This window comes from Neoarius graeffei, chromosome 4, assembly GCF_027579695.1.
Source record: "Neoarius graeffei isolate fNeoGra1 chromosome 4, fNeoGra1.pri, whole genome shotgun sequence".
Lineage (NCBI taxonomy): Eukaryota > Metazoa > Chordata > Actinopteri > Siluriformes > Ariidae > Neoarius > Neoarius graeffei.
Window position 1 is genome coordinate 13,339,875 of NC_083572.1, and position 22,271 is coordinate 13,362,145.

Below are 22,271 nucleotides of genomic sequence, written 5' to 3' on the forward strand. Positions count from 1 at the left end.
ACTTAGCTTACGGAAGGAAGCACTTGAATTAGCCTACAACCAACTAGTCTTGCTGAAACTACATGTAATGTTGTCCATAGTAAGCAGTCCCCAGCATAACGTAGGCTGCAGTCATTTTTAAATCCCCGTCTGGAAACGTTGTGAATGTGTCAGTAGTTCTACTCGAACAGTAGAATGACAGCCATACAGAGAGGTGGTCAAGGGAAGACGAAATAAAACGTAGTGTTTGTGTTCTGTAGGCTAGCGCAAGCCTACTGGCTATTTGTTATGGTGATGAGTAAACTTCATGATGTGACTCGTGCCCAAAAAGTGCATTGCACTTGTATATGTTAGGTAACTTTATAAAGCGCTATTTGAACATTTAAACAAGCCAGGTGTGATATGGTGCTAGTAGGCTGTGTAATACTGTAGGGAGTTTGTCAGGACGGTTGTTGTGGGCTCAGTAATGAATTGTGTCGTGGATGCACACTTGCTTGGATAAACGCTAATGAACGAAATACATCAATTAAACTCTTGACTTAAATGTTCTTATGCTACTTCACATTGCGCTGTAATGTACTCCACTAGTATTTATAATTCTTGCGCAAGTGATTCTCCTCGCTAGCGCTTCTGATTCGGAAAGCGATATACTCTTAAAGGAGCAGCCGCTCCTTTTAACCAGAGCTTTTAACACTCCGCTCTCACTTTCTCTATCCGGAATCCAGAGTGTATTTTCATTTATTTTCCACTGAAAATGGTGAGCTGTAATATAGTAGGGAGTGATTTATTTTTTTATTGGTGAATATTTATTTTATTATTATTTTATTTCTCATATTATTCTAACTAGGGGCGGCACGGTGGTGTAGTGGTTAGCACTGTCGCCTCACAGCAAGAAGGTCCGGGTTCGAGCCCCGGGGCCGGCGAGGGCCTTTCTGTGTGGAGTTTGCATGTTCTCCCCGTGTCTGCGTGGGTTTCCTCCGGGTGCTCCGGTTTCCCCCACAGTCCAAAGACATGCAGGTTAGGTTAACTGGTGACTCTAAATTGACCGTAGGTGTGAATGTGAGTGTGAATGGTTGTCTGTGTCTATGTGTCAGCCCTGTGATGACCTGGCGACTTGTCCAGGGTGTACCCCGCCTTTCACCCGTAGTCAGCTGGGATAGGCTCCAGCTTGCCTGCGACCCTGTAGAAGGATAAAGCGGCTAGAGATAATGAGATGAGATGAGATTATTCTAACTAATATGTTTGACTTTATTGTACAAATGCTGCTGGCATCTCCCTGCACAAAATTTCATGTTCAATTTTACAATTAAACATACATTTCATGGATATGAAGGTCTGTGTCAGTGTGTGCTATGTTTAATTTCATGTGAATTATAATGTTTACATTTATCGGTTGCACATATCGGTTATCGGCATCCCAATTCCATAATAATCGGTATCGGCCCTGAAAAAAACATATATCGGTCGATCCCTAATAGAAATCCCTCCACTTGCTGAAATCCAGCCACAGTGAAGAGACGACATGAAGCCAAAACGAGCACGTGCTTGTGACCAATAAAAATCGACTACACATGCCGACCAAATGAGCGCCAAGCTTTTTGACCAATCGCAATGCATCTTAATCGGCCTGGTGTGGTGGTGTAATCATCTCTGCATGAACCAAACAATGGCACGGTCTAAGCTGAGGAAGGTTTGTTCAAAAAAAAAAAAAAGCCAAAAGTGAAAGTGCAGTCAGCCACGGCAAGCAACTCGAGGGCTCCATGGCGTGTTGAGTTCCTGTGGCTAACACCAGGGGCGTTTCTAGCTACTGAAAAGACCAGGGGCTAAATCAAGTTTTCCTGGGGCTTGTTTTTTTTTTAAAGGTAGATTGGCATAGATGGGTTGGCGAGGTTATATTTAACTGTACAAGATATCACCCACACACATTCAAAAAAAAAAAAAAAGTTATAACATCTTTATTAGTGATTTTTACACTGCTGTTTTTAAATTAAAATGTACTTCACTTCCGTTTCTGCCTCCTGATTATTAACTCATCAACACCACCCATAATGTCTCAGGAAACTGACACGTGTCAACTGACTTAAATATCATGAGTAAAATTTATCAGTTTAATAAAAATATATATCATCATTTCTCACTCATCTCTCTACTTCAGGACCAGAAAAAAAACTTCTAAGCTACATTAATATATATATATTTTTCGTGGTCCAAATCCTGCGCTCTGATGGGCTGGCGAGCGGGTCCGTATCCTATGGTACGGACCCCAGTTACGGACCTCTGGTGACTCGCTCGTTCACAACAACAAACATAGTAGCATTTTTTGTCAACATTTATCTTTTTTTTAATAAGATTTATTTATAAAGATTATCAAAAATCTTGTAAATTTTTACCAGCATTTCTCAGGAAGATAGCATTAATTTTACAGCATGGATAGCGATAATGACAGTCTTCACAGCGAAAGCGAGTTTTACTACCCTGAGGAAGAAGAAATAAAAGAAAACATTTCAGGAGAAAGATAAAAACGTGTAATTGTTGCTAACACCGAGCAAAAACATGGCTGAATCCTGAATGACTCCTATTTGTATAAATAGGGGACTACATAGGCGGCAAAATGTAGTTTTTTTCCTGCCATGGAAGTGCACTTGGATACCGAGGAGGAAGCCATTTGCATTACAGCCGTGAATGAGGATTCAAAATAGCATTAATTTGACAGCATGGATAGCGATAATGACAGTGTTCACAGCGAAAGTGAGTTTTACTACCCTGAGGAAGAAGAAATAAAAGAAAACATTTCAGGAGAAAGCTAAAAACCTCTAACTCGCTAACAGTTTGATCTCATTAGTTAATGAGGCCCATTTTGGACCATGTTATCCGAATACATAACATTATGTTAAGTAAAAACTTTAAACCAGTACAATCTCTTCTTCAAAGTTTCACCAAATGGCTTTATTTATGCAATATAAAGGTCATAATACTGTGACACAGACAACCATTCACACTCACATTCACACCTACGGTCAATTTAGAGTCACCAGTTAACCTAACCTGCATGTCTTTGGACTGTGGGGGAAACCGGAGCACCCGGAGGAAACCCACGCGGACACGGGGAGAACATGCAAACTCCGCACAGAAAGGCCCTCGCCGGCCCCGGGGCTCGAACCCAGGACCTTCTTGCTGTGAGGTGACAGTGCTAACCACTACACCACCGTGCCGCCCCCTTTCAAAAATATGTTTTAGCATAACATGCCAAATACACAGAATGTAGAAATTATTTTTCTTTTCTAGTAACGTTAGCTACCCAATATGATTTCGAGTTTGAAAAGAGTTTGCTAGCATGTCAGGTGGAGCTTCAGCGCTACAGATTCTACAAGCTAGTCAGTAAATCCAGTTGGTTGCTTCAGAGGCTTTAGGTTTTGTAAGTGTTGTGGCAATAGTACAACGATGCACTGACAGAAAATGTACTTTTAATACTTAAGTATTTTTAAAAGCAAGTACTTCAGTAAAAATTTGTACAACTTTCACTTGTATCAGAGTAACATTTAACCAGTGGGATCTGTACTTTGACTTAAGTAATGAAGTTGGGTACTTTGTCCATCTATTGTATGACGTCGGTCAACGATGCAAGCAGTTTTGGTCATGTGGTTGCAAACCAAGAATATAGTGGACTCATAATATCCCACAATACATCATGAAAAGTAGTGTTCAACCAATGATTACTAACTAAGCAATATATACCAGCATGCATGCTCACTATATAGTCCTCTATATAGAATTCCCTAGATAGCGAGTCGGGAGTAGTGAATGAGTGAGCGATTGATTTCGGACACAGCCAATGTGCAGCACTTAATTATGTCCCCCTGCCCCCTCTTTCTTCAGATGCTGCAAGTCAAGTTCCGATCTGTTTCAGTCCCTTGTGTTTTATTTCCTCTTTTTGAGGGCAAAAATACCCAGGATTAATAGAAAACAACTGACTTGGATTTATCTCTGTGGTCCTAAAGGAGAGAGAGAGATGTGAGTGAGAAATGATATCTTTTTATTAAACTGATAATAAATTTTACTAGTGGTATTTAATAGTCAACTGACACATGTTTCAGTTTCCTAAGACATTATGGGTGTTGAGAAGTTAATAATAAGGAGGCAGAAACTGAAGTGAGCTACATATAAATTTAAAGCATATACGCAGAGCCATGGCCTCACTTTCGTTTATAAATGCCTTGAGACCTCAGGAAAGGCACAGGAATAGTTTTAAGCATTAACAATAAATCTAATATAGTAATTTTTACGATTAAAGTGATTTATATACAACCCCGATTCCAAAAAAGTTGGGACAAAGTACAAATTGTAAATAAAAACGGAATGCAATAATTTACAAATCTCAAAAACTGATATTGTATTCACAATAGAACATAGACAACATATCAAATGTCGAAAGGTGAGACATTTTGAAATTTCATGCCATATATTGGCTCATTTGAAATTTCATGACAGCAACACATCTCAAAAAAGTTGGGACGGGGCAATAAGAGGCTGGAAAAGTTAAAGGTACAAAAAAGGAACAGCTGGAGGACCAAATTGCAACTCATTAGGTCAATTGGCAATAGGTCATTAACATGACTGGGTATAAAAAGAGCATCTTGGAGTGGCAGCGGCTCTCAGAAGTAAAGATGGGAAGAGGATCACCAATCCCCCTAATTCTGCGCCGACAAATAGTGGAGCAATATCAGAAAGGAGTTCGACAGTGTAAAATTGCAAAGAGTTTGAACATATCATCATCTACAGTGCATAATATCATCAAAAGATTCAGAGAATCTGGAAGAATCTCTGTGCGTAAGGGTCAAGGCCGGAAAACCATACTGCGTGCCCGTGATCTTCGGGCCCTTAGACGGCAATGCATTACATACAGGCATGCTTCTGTATTGGAAATCACAAAATGGGCTCAGGAATATTTCCAGAGAACATTATCTGTGAACGCAATTCACCGTGCCATCCGCCGTTGCCAGCTAAAACTCTATAGTTCAAAGAAGAAGCCGTATCTAAACATGATCCAGAAGTGCAGACGTCTTCTCTGGGCCAAGGCTCATTTAAAATGGACTGTGGCAAAGTGGAAAACTGTATTGTGGTCAGACAAATCAAAATGTGAAGTTCTTTATGGAAATCAGGGACACCGCGTCATTCGGACTAAAGAGGAGAAGGATGACCCGAGTTGTTATCAGCGCTCAGTTCAGAAGCCTGCATCTCTGATGGTATGGGGTTGCATTAGTGCGTGTGGCATGGGCAGCTTACACATCTGGAAAGACACCATCAATGCTGAAAGATATATCCAGGTTCTAGAGCAACATATGCTCCCATCCAGACGACATCTCTTTCAGGGAAGACCTTGCATTTTCCAACACGACAATGCCAAACCACATACTGCATCAATTACAGCATCATGGCTGCGTAGAAGAAGGGTCCGGGTACTGAACTGGCCAGCCTGCAGTCCAGATCTTTCACCCATAGAAAACATTTGGCGCATCATAAAACGGAAGATACGACAAAAAAGACCTAAGACAGTTAAGCAACTAGAATCCTACATTAGACAAGAATGGGTTAACATTCCTATCCCTAAACTTGAGCAACTTGTCTCCTCAGTCCCCAGACGTTTACAGACTGTTGTAAAGAGAAAAGGGGATGTCTCACAGTGGTAAACATGGCCTTGTCCCAACTATTTTGAGATGTGTTGTTGTCATGAAATTTAAAAATCACCTAATTTTTCTCTTTAAATGATACATTTTCTCAGTTTAAACATTTGATATGTCATCTATGTTCTATTCTGAATAAAATATGGAATTTTGAAGCTTCCACATCATTGCATTCCATTTTTATTTACAATTTGTTCTTTGTCCCAACTTTTTTGGAATCGGGGTTGTACAAGAAAAGGAAAGTAAGTTCAGTTGCATCAGTTCTCCTGGAGTGTGAGCCGAGCAGTAATGGCGGAGTACTCAGTATGGAGAAAATGGAGAACGAGTGGACCAGTCGTCTGATTTCTCCGCTGGATGTGCTTGCTTCAGCAGCAATATCTTGCCCTTATGTGGAAGAAGCAAATGAATGAAGAACTGAAAGTCAGATTGTTTCCAAACAATTGGCCACAAGATCGGCCTTCAAGAAGTGAGAACAGACGGGTAAGCTCCGACTCTCATTTGGTTACATCACAACAACACTCGTTGTTTACCTGCATTTAGATTAATACATGTAACTTGTATTGTGTGTTTAAGTTACCGGTATAAGATTATTTAATTTGCTTCAGAATGTGATCGTCTCAGTTCATCTGATTATTTAATTAGCCTTTTATGTTTTATCAGTGAAAATGCATGCATGTTGCATAAGTTATAACACCTATCATGTTTTAATGAGAGTCAACCCACAATCAATGAAGTCAAATCAGTCTTAGTTGAGCAAGTCGGTAACGGCATTTCTTACTTTCACCGTAAATTTTTTATTTATATGACTTTGGTCTATAGCTGTAAAAGGCCTTGGCTTTAAAACCGATTACCGCAGTGACGTCACGCGCTCAGGGCTGGCTGGCTCAGCGGGGCAGCTCGAATGCCAACTTTGCGGTCGATTTTAACTCTCAAAAATATATTTTTTATTTCCATTTATGCAGCATACAAGAGTCAAGGATGGAGATACTATCCACTCAGAAACTTATTTAAAATAAAGATTCTGCGTATCTGCTTTAAGAAGAGCAGTGCAAAAGTCACTAATAAAGATGTCATAACCTTTGAATGTATTACTTTGTAAAGTTAGATATAACCTCACCAAACTCCCTGAAATATATACAAGCCCCAAGAAAACCGGACTGAGCCCCGGGTCTTTTAGCTGCTAACGCAGGATGTAAACCGTGGTGTCGTTGCTTGTTCAGTTTGTAAATCGATGGGAAAATCAGATTCCTTCAGTGTTTGTTCCCAGACTCTTCTTTACTCTGAAATCAAGTTGTGTGTTGAAATAAAGGTTAAAGGGAATCCTAATACTGTACCTCTTTTGAATGACTCCATGCTAAAATAACCTTCAGTAAGCTCAAACTAAAAGAGGTTTATTGTAGCTTGATGGTACACAGGGCGCCCAAAATCAACTCTTTCTTATCAGAGGCTGGAGTGGAGCCTAAATTGGATATGTAAAGCCAGTAGCTCACTGGGCTGCAACAGCTTGCGACAAATTGCGAATGTCATTCGTGAGAGAGTTTCAAAAGTGTCTTGAAACATTCGTGGGGCTTCTCAATTTCCTCGCATGAGTCGCAAAGTGTCGCTCCTTCGTCGCTGAAATTCTGAACATGTTCAAAAAATTCATGCGACAAAATTTCTCTTAAAATAGCCGCAAATGCGTCGCTGGTGTCGCAAAGCCATCACGAACCCTTCTCAAATCAGTTTCCGTGAAGTGAGATACTGGCTGAAGTGCGAGAACTGAATTCGCATATTTTATTGCAATTGTTGTGTCTCCAACTAGTCACAGGCTGTCGCAGCCCAGTGAGATACTGGCTTAAAGCTCATAGGCAACGGTTTTAATTTTATGCACATTTGAAATGTTAAAAAAACCGTCTGTAATTTTCTTCTGGTTCCAAAAAGTATTGTTAATAAGTAATAATTAAAATAAGTTAGCGCGGATTGCGGCGAATTTCTGTTCGGCTACTTTCGTGACCACTCGGCGCATGACGTCATTTAAGCCAAACAAACCGCTTGAGTTGAGTCCACTTCCGTTTACTTACATTGCCGTTCGGCTTGAGTGCAGACGTGCGTTCAGGAATTTCCAAAGAAAAACCAATGCCTTATTGTTGTGCAGTGAACTGTAACAACGGGACTGATTCAGGAAGAAGTTTTTACCTTTTTCCGAGAGAGAAGAGGCAGAGAGAGTGGATTGGCTTTTTCCAAAAAAGGAGAAGAGGCGGTGCGAGAGGGTTGGCTTTTTCCAAAAAAGGAGAAGAGGCGGAGCGAGGGGGTTGGCTTTTTCCAAAAAAGGAGAAGAGGCGGAACGAGAGGGTTGGCTTTTTCCGAAAGAGGAGACAAGGTGGAGAGAGTGGCTTGTGTGTGTGAAGCCAGAGGGTTGTTTTTTTCCGGAAGAGGAGACGAGGCGGAGAGAGTGGATTGTGTGCATGAAACAAAATCAAGCAGTCAAAGAAGAAACGGAGCAGCAACGCTCAAGCAAAAAGAAGATTGGAGGTAAACATTTTTACTTTTGCTGAGGGATCCTGTACAATCATTGTGGAAATGAGACAAAGGGATATTTCCTCGCTTAGAGTCGGCTATCAATAGTATAATGCCACGGATGGCAGGCTAATGTGGCCTACTGGCGCACTGTCAAGTAATTGTTACCTATAGACCCTTTTCACGTGACGTCACGACAAACGCGGCCGCCATTTTGGACATGTACTACCAGTAGTTTACCACAGCCAACATTGAGGAACGGCAGCAAAGAAAGTTTTTACTTTCAGCAAGACTTCCATCATGCCACTATATTGTTGTGCACCTGGATGTAGTAACCATCAACAAACAAGGCAAGGTTTATCATTTTATCGGACCTTGCAGCTCGGTCTCGGTCTGCTTGTTTGGTCCGGACCAGAGTTCGGTGGTTTGTATTCAGACCAACCCAAAAGGTCCGGACCAAGGGAAATTTGGTTCGTTTGGTCCGGACCAAACAACGTAGGTGTGAATACACCATTAGACACCAGGAAGATTGAATTCGCTTTTTGGGTCGCTCTTCTAGACAATAAAGTTGATATTCTACGTTTCACCTCCGACCCTTGCGTATGACCTTTAATAGAGCTGTATCTGGACATAGATTTGAATTGTGCCAGTTTGGTTGGTTTAAACCTGTATTAAGTCCACTGTGATGAGTCGGTAATTAAGAAAAAGTGAATTATGCTTATTTATTTGACTATTTTTCAAGGAAAAAAGTGGAGAATATTTCTCAGAACCCGGTCAGTAAAGATCAATGATACACCCTGATAGGGTTGCCACCCGTCCCGTAAAATACGGAATCGTCCTTTATTTGGCAATTAAATCTTGTGTTCCGTATTGAACCGATACGGGACGCGATTTGTTCTGTATTTTCATAAATGTCCAATACACATGTCTGTCTCACACATATCAACACTAAATCTAATGCTGTGTTCACACTTATACCGGTGTGAAAGTGGTATAACTGTATCGATACAAAGTATACCGGTACAGTTTAGTGCATCTGTCCACACTAGCGAGAAATGTTTGCGGTTTTCTTTCACGGTAGTTGAAATGCGCGTGCGCGAAATGTTTCCGTGGTTACCAAGTAACTTCCTTCCGAGAATATATGGCATCCGTTATTTCGTGATCTCAAGAAAACAAAACAATTATTCCGTGATCTCGAGAAAACAAAATTATTTCATGATCTCAGCTGGATCATTGTATCTCCGTCGGTAGAGACGAAGCCGGGCCAGTCTTCTGCGGAGGTGCCGCGGACTAATTTTGAAATTATCCCTTATTAAAAGACTTAATGCAATCTCTCCCTGTGTCAACCCCTGATCAAAATATTGCCTTATTAGGTGATCGATTATTCCAGACATTTTAATGACCAAAGTTGCGTCTATACAGAATGAGAAATAGCCCCAAAGTCAGCATATCACAAGTCTCTTGGCGTACCTGAATGAACCATTTCTCAGCTGTTTACTCGAGATCATGAAATAATTGTTTTGTTTTCTCGAGATCACGGAATAATTGTTTTGTTTTCTTGAGATCTCGAATTAGTTGTGTTGTTTTCTTGAGATCCTGAATTAATTATGTCGTTATCTCGGGATAACAAGGTGAATAAAAAAAAAAAAAAAAAAGGATTATATGAAGGGCCTCTCTTGGCTTCCGTACGGATGAAACATGTGTGTGCTTTTTGTTGTCAGTGTACAGTCTGTATTTCTGGTGGCCATTTATTCAATCGAATCGTATAAAACGCGCGAGGCAGTTGAGAAAGAAACAAACGAATCTCCATTCTTCACTATTTTATTCAGTGAAGACATCGATTGAGGTGTGTGACTTTGCGCATGCGCATTATATTTGTATCGATACAGAGCCGCTTCATCTGTCCACACTACAGCGAAGCGCTACAGTACCGATACTGTACCGGTATGAAACCCATACATTTGTTGGTTTCGTACCGATACAGTTATACCGCTACAGTACCGGTATAGTTGCTAGTGTGGACAGGTGTTGCGGTACGAAAGTAGTTTCGTATCGGTACAAAATCCCTAGTGTGGACAGGGTATATCAATAATGAACAAAATAAAGCAGGAAATACTCCGTTGCGGGATCTACCCAGGACGCAAACCCCTCCGCTCTGTGCATCTGTGCCTGGCTGCCTGCGTCACTGCGTGTGGCGCTGTCACGGTTGCCTAGAGACAGACAACACACACCGGCGCTGCTCAAAAAACCCGAGTTTTACAACCGCGCTTTGAAAGACAAAGAGTTACTCAGTGCAGCAAGGAGTAACAAGAAGTACACTTGGAAAAAGAAGTGAGGGAAATCTGTTGACTGTTTAAATCTGGTCTACTCCACAGACAAGAGAAACACAACAGTTCCGGATGATCTCAGGACTGTTGAGGGAAGGAGAAATGTTTTGCACTTTCTTGTTTTCTGCATTCTTGAATAAGCAGACATACAGTACATGTTTTGTTGTTTTTTGTTCTCTTTTTTCCTCTCTAACGCTACGTTCACACTGCAAGGCTTAATGCTCATTCCGATTTTTTTGTGAAATCCGATTTTTTTGTGAGGTCGTTCACATTAACAAATATATGCGACTTGTATGTGATCCTCAGTATGAACGAAAAGCGACCTAAAAGTGTTCCGCATGCGCATTGCAGGATACGACGACGTCACACGCACTGAGCATGGCCAGTGTTTACGGACGTAAAACCGCCCGGTTGCGGTATGACTCATCCAATCTAGCTTGGATAGCTGCATCCCCCCAAATGGAAATCAGCTCCCTAACCTCTGCGTCCTTCCATTGAGAAGATTCAGAACCTTCACAGCCCGAAGCGTCCCTCGCATTGATGTCATGCGCAGGGGCGCAGATACGTTTTTTGAACTGGGGGGGACAAAAAACTGGGGGGGGGACAAAGCTGCCAGCAAACCAACCCCAACCCCGATATGCCTGTCAAACTTGTTGTGGGTTACCATAGCAACCAAGCTCGAGCTCGCAACCTGTGCAGTCTGCGCAGCTCAACCAACCGAATATCAGTCTTTGTTTTGTTTTATGTGAGTTGTTGCAACTATGTATGTACTGCTGTGCACCTCAATAAACCGAATGGTAATTAGTCTTTTGATTTTTCCGTGAGGTTTGCCTTATGCAAAGAAAGACAGCATAGACGTTTTTTCCTCCCTATAAGTGGGGGGGACCGAGCGAGGTGAATTTAAATCTGGGTGGGACGAGTCCCACCCTCTATCTGCGCCCGTGATTATGCGCCATGTTGTTGTAACTTTTTTTGAGAGACCCGCCGCCTACTTCAGCGCAGAATAGTGACGTTTGTGGCTTGTTGATGACGTGTAAGTCGGATGAATGCGACCTGGTGGTTCAGACTGAAGTCGCATATGAAAAGAGCGGATAGGGATCGGAATTAGGACCACATATCCAAACGGCCTGGGTCGGATTTGAAAAAATCGGATCTGTGTCGCTCATATTGTCAATAAAAGATCGGATACAGGTCACATATGGGCGAAAAGATCGGATTTGAGTCACTTCAGCCTGCAGTGTGAACGTAGCCTAAGTAAAAATGTCCCCAAGGTTCACAAAGAGAGTCCCTACACCAAGAACAGTTATGCACTTACATTTACAGTGATATTAAGTTCTCAATATATTTAGATTTTAAAAGTTCATTGTTGCCCACTTGTACATTATACATTTTTACAGCATTGGCAATAAAGCATTTCAAGCTTTAAGTATGAGTAATTGCTTTCTTGATCACCCCTTTACTAAAAACACCTACAAAATAAAACATACCACTGCTGCGGGCACCCCACCCCATGGGAGTCGTGCCCGTGATGGGCGTCCCTTATTCTACAAGTGCACAGTGGAGAGCGTCCTAACAAATTCCATCACTGTGTGGTACGGGAACTGCACAACTCAGGACAGAAAGGTGGTGTTTACATTAGACCGTATCCGTATCGTTTTCGTTGCGGATGCACTGTCCGTGCACATTAAAACGCCGGGAAACGACTCCACAGGCGGAACAGTTAGAATCCGCCAGGGCCCACGTATTCAACCCAGTACGTATCTGATCCGGTGCTGTGTAAACATTGAGGAACGAGGATACGCAGTGCTGAGCTCTAGCTGACGTCATCATTGGACAACGTCACTGTGACATCCACCTTCCTGATTCGCTGGCGTTGGTCATGCCACGTTGGTCATGTGAATGAGCAATACAGGAAGTGTGTTGAGGAAGTCATTAAGTGAATGAGCAATACAGGAAGTGTGTTGGTTACCGTAGCACTAAATAGTCTTGTTGTAATCGCAAAAAACGGCCGTTCTGCGAGGTGAAGAGTGTACCGAACACTGTTAGATCCTTCTAGCATAAACACGAAGGCCATACACGGTGTAAAAAAGGCGTCATTGTAGTACCAGTACCGCCGATAACAGACTGGCATACTTCATTTTTTACAACGACATCCTTCCACTTGCAAGTGGTGAGTGACTTGCGCATGCCCGATATGCACTGGGATCATGTGACGTGCCGTCTAATTAGTCATGTGATTAGCGTATCCGTGTATTGGCGTTGCTGTGTGCACGGGGAACGGTTTTGTTGCGGGCACAGAAATTGTGTGTGTGTACGCGAATCGTTTTAAAAACGTTAATCTGATGATCTGCTGATTCGAAATAATGTAAACAGGGCCAAAGGCTCTCCAGCGTGTCATTAAAATGGCACAGTTCATCTGTGGGGCTGTCCTCCTCCCCCCACTACAGGACATTTACAACAGCCGGGTCACAAAAAGGGCACAGAGCATCATCAGGGACCAAACACACCCACAACCACCGTTCGAACTACGGGGGTACTCGGGGGATCCGAGATCCCCTGAAACAGACATGAGATCCCTTGAAAACATGATTTGGGAAATGTTGGGGGGGTCTCTAAAATATTGGCAAAATGATGCTTATCGTGTGTAACGGGAAGCATTTGCATATCCGAAGTGTTGTGTTTACATCAAAGATAAAATAAACCGATATGACAACGACTGCTGCTGCCAGGTTGGGGACACAAACTAGTAGAAAGGAAGTGTGCCAACACACTTCTTTTCTACTAGTTAGTGTCCCCAAAATTTTCCCATGACTTCTATCCATGTTTCTGTAGTTGCCCCTCTTTCCCACGGTTGTTTTGCTACAATGTTTGTAGTGGGTGTGGCCAGAGGCGATTTTTCTCACCAGGCAAGCCAATCAGCTGCTTGGGGCCCCCACCAGGTGGCGACAGAGAGTCGAAATTTGCACAGCAGTTGATAGAGAAATTTGCGAGTCGAGAGTGAAGAAGAATCGAAATTTGCGTTTTGAAAAGTCATTCGCTGAGTCTGACTCTCACGGGTTTCCCGTTTACAATAAGCTGTTGGGAGGAACAAAATGCTAAGCAGCCAATTGTGTGACCACATTTTTGAGTGACAAAAGTCTTCAAGCAATCAGCGCTTGCAGTCTGCAGAGGGATCCCTTCCTGCGCGTGCAACCACATGTTTGCACAAATCGGAAACCCTGTAGGCTATTAACGTGCACATATTGCGTGTTGGTAGACCTCCATGGCTAAATTATTATGAAGAGAAACTATCCATCCGGGAGTGAAAAAAGAAAAGAAAAAAGAAGACGAGGGGAGAAGAAAGCAAGATGGTGGTAAGTCAGTAGCAATAATAATGAACAGAGACAATAGTATTTTTCCCTACCGTTGATAATGAATGATGTAGTGCAAATGGTGCTGGTCTTGTTTCACTCGCGCTAGCACGACCATACTTTATTTATGTTGTTTTTTTTTGTTGTGGGCGGGCGGTGGTGGGGCCCCCCAATGAATTTCTGATTGGGGCCCCACTAGACCCTAGAATCGCCACTGGGTGTGGCAGTAGGTTGAGAAAGTGTTTATCATTCGGTGCATCTTCAGATCATACGAGTGCGAGTCGATTCTGCTTTAAGGTAAGATGCATTTAATTATTCGTCTGCTGCGGGTTTGGAATCAGTAGCTTGACCGATTCGTTCATGTTTGTGGTGCCATTTGTTTGTTGACGCGTGTTGAAATGGAAGATTGGTTGTTGACATGATTTCCAGTGATGCTTTGGTGCTGCTGTGGATCAGATGTGTTGAGTAGCCTGACTGTTTTTTTTTTTTTCTTGCGTGTGGTATCATTGTTGACGCGAGGTTGTTTTTTGAACATGCCAAATTCAATGCGGACACGATTTCCCCTGATGAGTTATGACTTCAGACGCGATGCGTATGTGGAGTCCGCGTGATGTGCGCGTAAGATAGGCTTCTCATGTGTTTGGAGATCCGCGCTCTGAGACAAGTGCAAGCACCCCCAAGGGAAAAAAAGGGACCCCCCGAAAATATCGGCATAGTTCGAACACTGCCCACAACACAGACTATTCACGCTCCTACCATCTGGTAGACGCTACAGGAGTGTGAAAGCAAGGACTACTAGACTGACAAACAGTTTTTACCCCCAGGCCATCAGGCTTTTGAACCACGGATTATAATCACCATCTACCGTACCTCTATATTAGCAATTTTGCACAGGACATTGCACAGTATACAGTGGTGCTTGAAAGTTTGTGAACCTTTTAGAATTTTCTATATTTGCACACGGTCCTGCACACCGGCTTGGAGGAATTTTAGCCCATTCCTCCAGACAGAACAGCTTCAACTCTGGGATGTTGGTGGGTTTCCTCACATGAACTGCTCGCTTCAGGTCCTTCCACAACATTTCCATTGGCCATTCCAAAACATTAACTTTATTCTTCTTTAACCATTCTTTGGTAGAACGACTTGTGTCCTTAGGGTCATTGTCTTGCTGCATGACCCACCTTCTCTTGAGATTCAGTTCATGGACAGATGTCCTGACATTTTCCTTTAGAATTCACTGGTATAATTCAGAATTCATTGTTCCATCAATGATGGCAAGCCATCCTGGCCCAGATGCAGCAAAACAGGCCCAAACCATGATACTACCAGCACCATGTTTCACAGATGGGATAAGGTTCTTATGCTGGAATGCAGTGTTTTCCTTTCTCCAAACATAACGCTTCTCATTTAAACCAAAAAGTTCTATTTTGGTCTCATCCGTCCACAAAACATTTGTCCAATAGCCTTCTGGCTTGTCCACGTGATCTTTAGCAGACTGTAGACAAGCAGCAATGTTCTTTTTGGAGAGCAGTGGCTTTCTCCTTGCAGCCCTTTCATGCACACCATTGTTGTTCAGTGTTTTCCTGATGGTGGACCCATGAACATTAACATTAGCCAATGTGAGAGAGGTCTTCAGTTGCTTAGAAGTTACCCTGGGGTCCTTTGTGACCTCGCCGACTATTACACGCCTTGCTCTTGGAGTGATCTTTGTTGGTCGCCCACTCCTGGGGAGGGTAACAATGGTCTTGAGTTTCCTCCATTTGTACACAATCTGTCTGACTGTGGATTGGTGGAGTCCAAACTCTTTAGAGATGGTTTTGTAACCTTTTCCAGCCTGATGAGCATCAGCAACACTTTTTCTGAGGTCCTCAGAAATCTCCTTTGTTCGTGCCATGATACACTTCCACAAACGTGTTGTGAAGATCAGACTTTGATAGATCCCTGTTCTTTAAATAAAACGGTGCCCACTCACACCTGATTGTCATCCCATTGATTGAAAACACCTGACTCTAATTTCACCTTCAAATTAACTGCTCATCCTAGAGGTTCACATACTTTTGCCACTCACAGACATGTAATATTGGATCATTTTCCTCAATAAATAAATGACCAAGTATAATATTTTTGTCTCATTTGTTTAACTGGGTTCTCTTTATCTACTTTTAGGACTTGTGTGAAAATCCAATGATGTTTTAGGTCATATTTCTGCAGAAATATAGAAAATTCTAAAGGGTTCACAAACTTTCAAGCACCACTGTACACTATGTTCCAAATTATTATGCAACAAGTGTTTAAGAGTGGTAAGATATTTTTTGTTTGTCAGTTAAACTCATGAATGGTAATGTGTATCAGGGCTCTGTATATCACTGAAACCAATTGAAGACACCTGTGCTAATTAGTTTGGCAGGTGAGTCCAATTAAAGGGGAAACTACTAAAGAAGGTTGTCCCACATTATTAAGCAGGCTACCATTTTCAACCAAAATGGGCAAGAAAAAGGACCTGTCAGCTGCTGAAAAGCAACAAATAGTTGAATGTTTGGGTCAAGGCACGGCAACAATCAAAATTGCCAAGAGACTTCATGGCGAGCATCGCACTATCAAGAAGTATGTAGCTGATTCAGAGCACACACGTGTGCGTGCTGATAATGGAAAATCCAGGACTCTTTCCTACAGGCAAATAGGTTGGATCAAAAGAGCAGCTGTAAAAATGCCCCGTCATAGCAGCAGACAAGTTTTTGAAGCTGCTGGTGCCTCCAACGTGCCCCGAACAACAAGATGCAGGGTCCTCCAGGGGTTTGCAGCGGTGCGTAAGCCATCGTTTCGACCTCCCCTATCCATTGGACACAAGCAGAAACGGCTCCAGCGGGCCAGGCAATACATGAAGACTGACTTCAAAACTGTTCTGTTCACCGATGAACGTCGTGCAACCCTCGATGGTCCAGATGGATGGAGTGGTGGATGGTTGGTTGACGGCCACCCCATGCAAACAAGGCTACGGCGCCAACAAGGAGGTGGCGGAGTGATGTTTTGGGCTGGAATCATGGGGAGAGAGATTGTCGGCCCTTTTAGGATCCCTGGCGGTGTGAAGATGACATCCATAACGTATGTGGAGTTCCTCAAAGAACACTTCCTGCCATGGTTCAAAAGGAAGAATCGTGCTTTTTCGAAACAAGACCATTTTCATGCATGACAATGCACCATGTCATGCTGCAAAGAATACATCTGCATCTCTGGCTGCAACGGGCATCAAAGGAGACAAACTTATGGTGTGGCCCCCCTCCTCCCCTGGCCTCAACCCTATTGAGAACCTTTGGAGCATCATCAAGTGATTATGATGGTGGGAGGCAGTTCACATCTCAACAACAGCTCTGGGAGGCTATTCTGTCCTCATGCAAGGCAGTTCCAGCAGATACTATCCAAAAACTGACCAATTCAATGGATGGAAGACTTGAGAAGGTCCTTTTCAACAAGGGGTCCTATGTTCAGATGTGACCTCACTTGCGATAATGTTTTGATATAAATAGTGTTTGATTTCAGTTACATTTCAGTTAGTCATGACCTGCTAATGTTTCTAATTTCACACATGACCATTTTTTGTTCTTTATGACAATAAAATGTTTGGAAACTCAATTGTGCGTAATAATTTGGAACATGCATTTTGGGTGCATTTGTGTTTTTTATTTCTTAAAAATTTACTGTTATCATTGGGAGGTTCGTTCAAAAATATTTGAATTGTACTCTAATGGTTGATGACTGGAAAATCATGATGACTGCCATTAATATAGATAATTTAGGAAAATCTGAGAAAATATGATTTGCATAATAATTTGGAACACAGTGTATCTACCTCTATGTTTGCACATTGTTTGTTTGCCTCTCCTTTTTTTTTAAATGTTATCTTCATTTTTCACTCTACCTTTATATTTTGCATTCCATATGCACTTTATATTTTATATTATATATATTAGTGCTGTCAAAAATGTTGCATTATTAACGCGTTAACTTGACTCAATTTTTAACGGCGATAATTTTTTTATCGCGAGATTAACGCTCTGTGACATGATGTAGGTTTTTCATAAGCTTTTGAAACTGCCAGGAACTTGGAACAGAGACTTTGCTTAGAAAACCAATAGCAGCTAGACTGTAATGCCACGCCCCGCACAGCCAGAGTCCTCTGCCCTCCCCAAAGAACCAGCGCGGGCAGGGCGCGCTAGTAGAGATGGGATTTACGGCTCTTTGATGGGATCCGCATCTTTGTGATCCGTTCTTTGAAAAGAGCCGTTCAAAAGACTGGCTCATTTGGCTCTTTTTAAATATTTATTCAGTTTTAAGAAGACAGCGTCTAAAGAAGCCAGATCCCTCTGAACTGTAAACTCAATGCTATCCCAGAAATCCTTCCTGTAATATGCAAATTTGGCCGCCTCTGATTGGACAGCGCGACGCATCAACAAGCAGAAAGTGTAAAAGTACAAAATGTGTTAAGTGAGCTGAAACAGTAAAGATCAGATTCAATGCAATATTTATCAATGAACAACTTAAAATTAATATAATAGTGTACTTTATATTATAATCAAGCATGTCAAGCCTACCGTCACTGTGTAACCTGTCTCTCTGATTAGAATTGTAAACATATGCCGCTTTTCCACTACAAACGCGGCTGAGTCGGGCTGAGCCGTGCCGTGCTGAGTTGAGCTGAGCTGAGCGGGGCTGTTGGAGTTGCATTTCGACTACAACCGCGCTGAACCGTGCTGGCTGGAAGTGGGTGGACACATTGGGTGGAGTTAGCGAAAGTGGGTGGACGTCACGTGATGTCATTAGGCGGCGCAAACAGTGACATCAGTGATCTTTTAAGCGGTAGTCTCACGACCCGAATAGTAAACAATAAACACGGAGGACATGGAGTCGTTAGTGTTGCAGGTCTTGGTGCTGTGGCTTGTTGTCACCGACAACGCCAACAGATACTGGCAAGAGCGTATAGATGAGGCGAGTCGCATAAGGCTTCAGAAATTCTCGTAATTCGTAATTCTTCTTCTTCCGGGTTTACAGATCCCAGCATGCTCGCGGGGCGTGTGTGGGCATGTGAGGACACTCCTCCTCACCAATCAGTGCACAGGGGAGTGTCTGCTCACGCCCCCAGCCTCACTCGGCTTGCTTCAGCCCCACTCCAAAACGGTGCGAGTTTTAGGGGCTAAGCAGGGCTGAAGCGAGCCGAGTCGTGCTGTTCTTTGGTAGTCGAAACGCGAGCCGTGTCGGGCTGAAGTGAGCTGAAAAAGGGTAGTGGAAAAGGGCCATAACTCGAGCAGTAGATCACTTCACTCATGGTTCTTTTGCTAGCCCCGGTGCTCGGCTTAGGTTTCACTTTGCAGTGGCTGTGTCAAGACGCAATAAAAAAAAAACATTGGTACAAAGCAAGCCCATTCACTTTATGCTGATAAGAGAATTACAATGGCTTTTCATGTGACAAAAATGTGCGATTAAATTGCGATTAATTGCAAGTTAACTATGACAGTCGCGACATTAATCGCGATTAAATATTTTAATCGCTTGACAGCACTTATATATATGGCGGCACGGTGGTGTAGTGGTTAGCGCTGTCGCCTCACAGCAAGAAGGTCCTGGGTTCGAGCCCCGTGGCCGGCGAGGGCCTTTCTGTGCGGAGTTTGCATGTTCTCCCCGTGTCCGCGTGGGTTTCCTCCGGGTGCTCCGGTTTCCCCCACAGTCCAAAGACATGCAGGTTAGGTTAACTGGTGACTCTAAATTGACCGTAGGTGTGAATGTGAGTGTGAATGGTTGTCTGTGTCTATGTGTCAGCCCTGTGATGACCTGGCGACTTGTCCAGGGTGTACCCCGCCTTTCGCCTGTAGTCAGCTGGGATAGGCTCCAGCTTGCCTGCGACCCTGTAGAACAGGATAAAGCGGCTAGAGATAATGAGATGAGATGATATATATATATATATATTTCTTTTTATTTTGGTAAGCATAGTTTGGTCGGGCAGTTGCAAAATAAGAATTTCATTACCCAATAATAAACCAATGTGTCTGTTATTGTGTATATGACAAATAAAAAATCGTGAATCTTATTTTCATTTCTGAATGGTGGCAACCCTACACCCTGAACATACTGTATTGCACAGCCCTACTGAAAACATCATTCATCACTGTTAGCAGCTGAGAACCTCAACTCGGCTGGAAAAGGTCTGACGGTGAAAGTAACCCGTTTAAACAGCTAACCCAGTCTAACACACACACACACACACACACCCCGTGTATCCCGCTACTGTTGATCAGTAATTTGCTGTGTGCCTGCAGCAGCTCAGTTGACTCACTGATGGAAGTCTGGAGCTGCCTGCTCGGCGCTGAGAACCGGCGACTCGACTTTGCGATCGTGGTTCCGTTACAGATGTTTAACCGGTTAAACGGACAAACAGAACACTGCGGTGCAACTGCAGCCAGTCTTAAAGTCAGCCCCACACTCGCCCGGACTGCAGCGGCGGCCGCCATGACAGTTTGGTCACGTGATTCCTCTTCTACTACGTTTTCGTCTTCTCTTGTGAATTGGCGGTGTTTGCTGCCCCCTAGTGGACAAGTGGGAAACCAGGCGTTCAAGTGCATATCCTGGACCAATTTCGTTTTCTTTTATATATGAAAGTACAGTGCTCGGCGTAAATGAGTCCACCCCCTTTGAAAAGTAACATTTTAAACAATATCTCAGTGAACACAAACAATTTTCAAAATGTTGACAAGACAAAGTTTAATATAACATCTGTTTAACTTATAACGTGAAAGTAAGGTTAATAATATAAACTTAGATTACACATTTTTCAGTTTTACTCAAATTAGGGTGGTGCAAAAATGAGTACACCCCACAACAAAAACTACTACATCTAGTACTTTGTATGGCCTCCGTGATTTTTAATGACAGCACCAAGTCTTCTACACTGTGTGCACAATTATTAGGCAAGTTGTATTCCTGATGATTAATTTTATCGTTGAACAAATACAGTGCTCTCAGTCAATCCAAATTGTTAATAAACCTAAAACCAGAATGATTAACAAAGGAAAGAGGAGTTTAGGCCTTCTCAGGGGAATATACAAGTGTGCAGAATTATTAGGCAACATTTAGTGTGCAGAATTATTATGCAACTAAATGAAAAGCTTAAAGTTTCCCATCTCACTTGTTTATTTTAATTTTCAGTGTAACAAATAAACAACTCAGAATTAACAAATAAACACTTCTAGCATTTCAAAAATATTCAGTGACCAATATAGCCACCCTTCTTTTCAATAACTGCCATGAGCCTTCCATCCAGTCTGTTAGTTTTTTGATTTGTTGACGATCAACTTTTTGTGCAGGAGCAACCATGGCCTCCCAAATGCTATTCAGAGTGGTGTATTGTCTTCCCTCGCTGTAAATCTCATGCTTAAGAAGGGGCCACAAGTACTCAATAGGGTTTAAGTCAGGTGAGGAAGGGGGCCATGTCATTACTTTGTCATCTTTAAGGCCTTTGTGGGCTCGCCAAGCAGTGGAGTACTTGGGTGCATGTGATGGTGCATTGTTCTGCATAACAATCATGGCCTTCTTGAATGATGCAGACTTCTTCCCATACCACTGCTTGAAGAATGTATCTTTTAGAAACTGGCAGTAGGTTTGGGAGTTGATGTTAAGTCCATCTTCAACCTGAAATGGTCAAACTAGCTCATCCTTAATAATAGCAGCCCATGCCATTACCCCTCCACCACCTTGCTGGTGTCTGAGTCAAAGTGCCCTGTGTCCATTAGTTATCCAGCTATGGGCCCATCCATCTGGTCTATTCAGAGTCACTCTCATTTCATCCGTCCATAAAACCTTTGGAAAATCTGTCTTCAGATATTTCTTGGCCCAATCTTGACATTTCAACTTGTGAGTCTTGTTTAGTGGTGGTCGTGTTTCAGCCTTCCTTACCTTGGCCATGTCTCTGAGCACCGAACACCCTGTCCTTCTGGACACTCCAGGTCGGTTGCAGTTCTAGAATATTGTGGCGCTGGAGGATAATGGGTTCCTGGTAGCTTCATGTTTAATCCTTCTCAAGTCTTTTGTGGTTAATTTGTGTCTTTTCTTCTCCACACATTTTTTGCGACCCTGTTGACTATTTGCAACAAAACGTTTGATTGTTCTGTGCTCACATTTCTATAGCTTAGCTATTTCAAGAGTGCTGCATCCCTCTGATAGGCATTTTACAATTTTTGTCTTTTCAGTGTCTGTTAAATCTCTTTTTTGGCCCATTTTGCCTGAGATAAAGAAGCTGCCTAATAATTATGCACACCTTAATATAGGGTATTAATGACTTTAGGTCACACCCTCCCTCATTACACAAATAAATACCACCTGAGAATGCTTAAATCCAATTAGCATTCAAGTGTATCTAGCTTGCGGTTGGAAAACATGCATAGAAATAATGG

The 22,271-nt window shown here is 42.6% G+C and overlaps 1 protein-coding gene across 2 annotated transcripts in view; it reads right to left on the minus strand.

Moving 5' to 3' along the window:
• The window catches only part of fdx2 (ferredoxin 2), a 30,920-nt gene extending 10,576 nt beyond the window's left edge, over positions 1-20,344 (minus strand). Inside the window, exon 1 of one of the 2 annotated variants that reach the window (XM_060918885.1) lies at positions 20,159-20,344. In XM_060918885.1, the coding sequence (XP_060774868.1) occupies positions 20,159-20,333 (175 nt within the window). In that variant the 5' untranslated portion in view covers positions 20,334-20,344. Of the gene's footprint in view, positions 1-7,835; positions 8,145-20,158 lie in introns of those variants that run through there. The other variant, XM_060918884.1, reaches the window with a different exon arrangement.
• Positions 20,345-22,271: the final 1,927 nt, after the last annotated feature.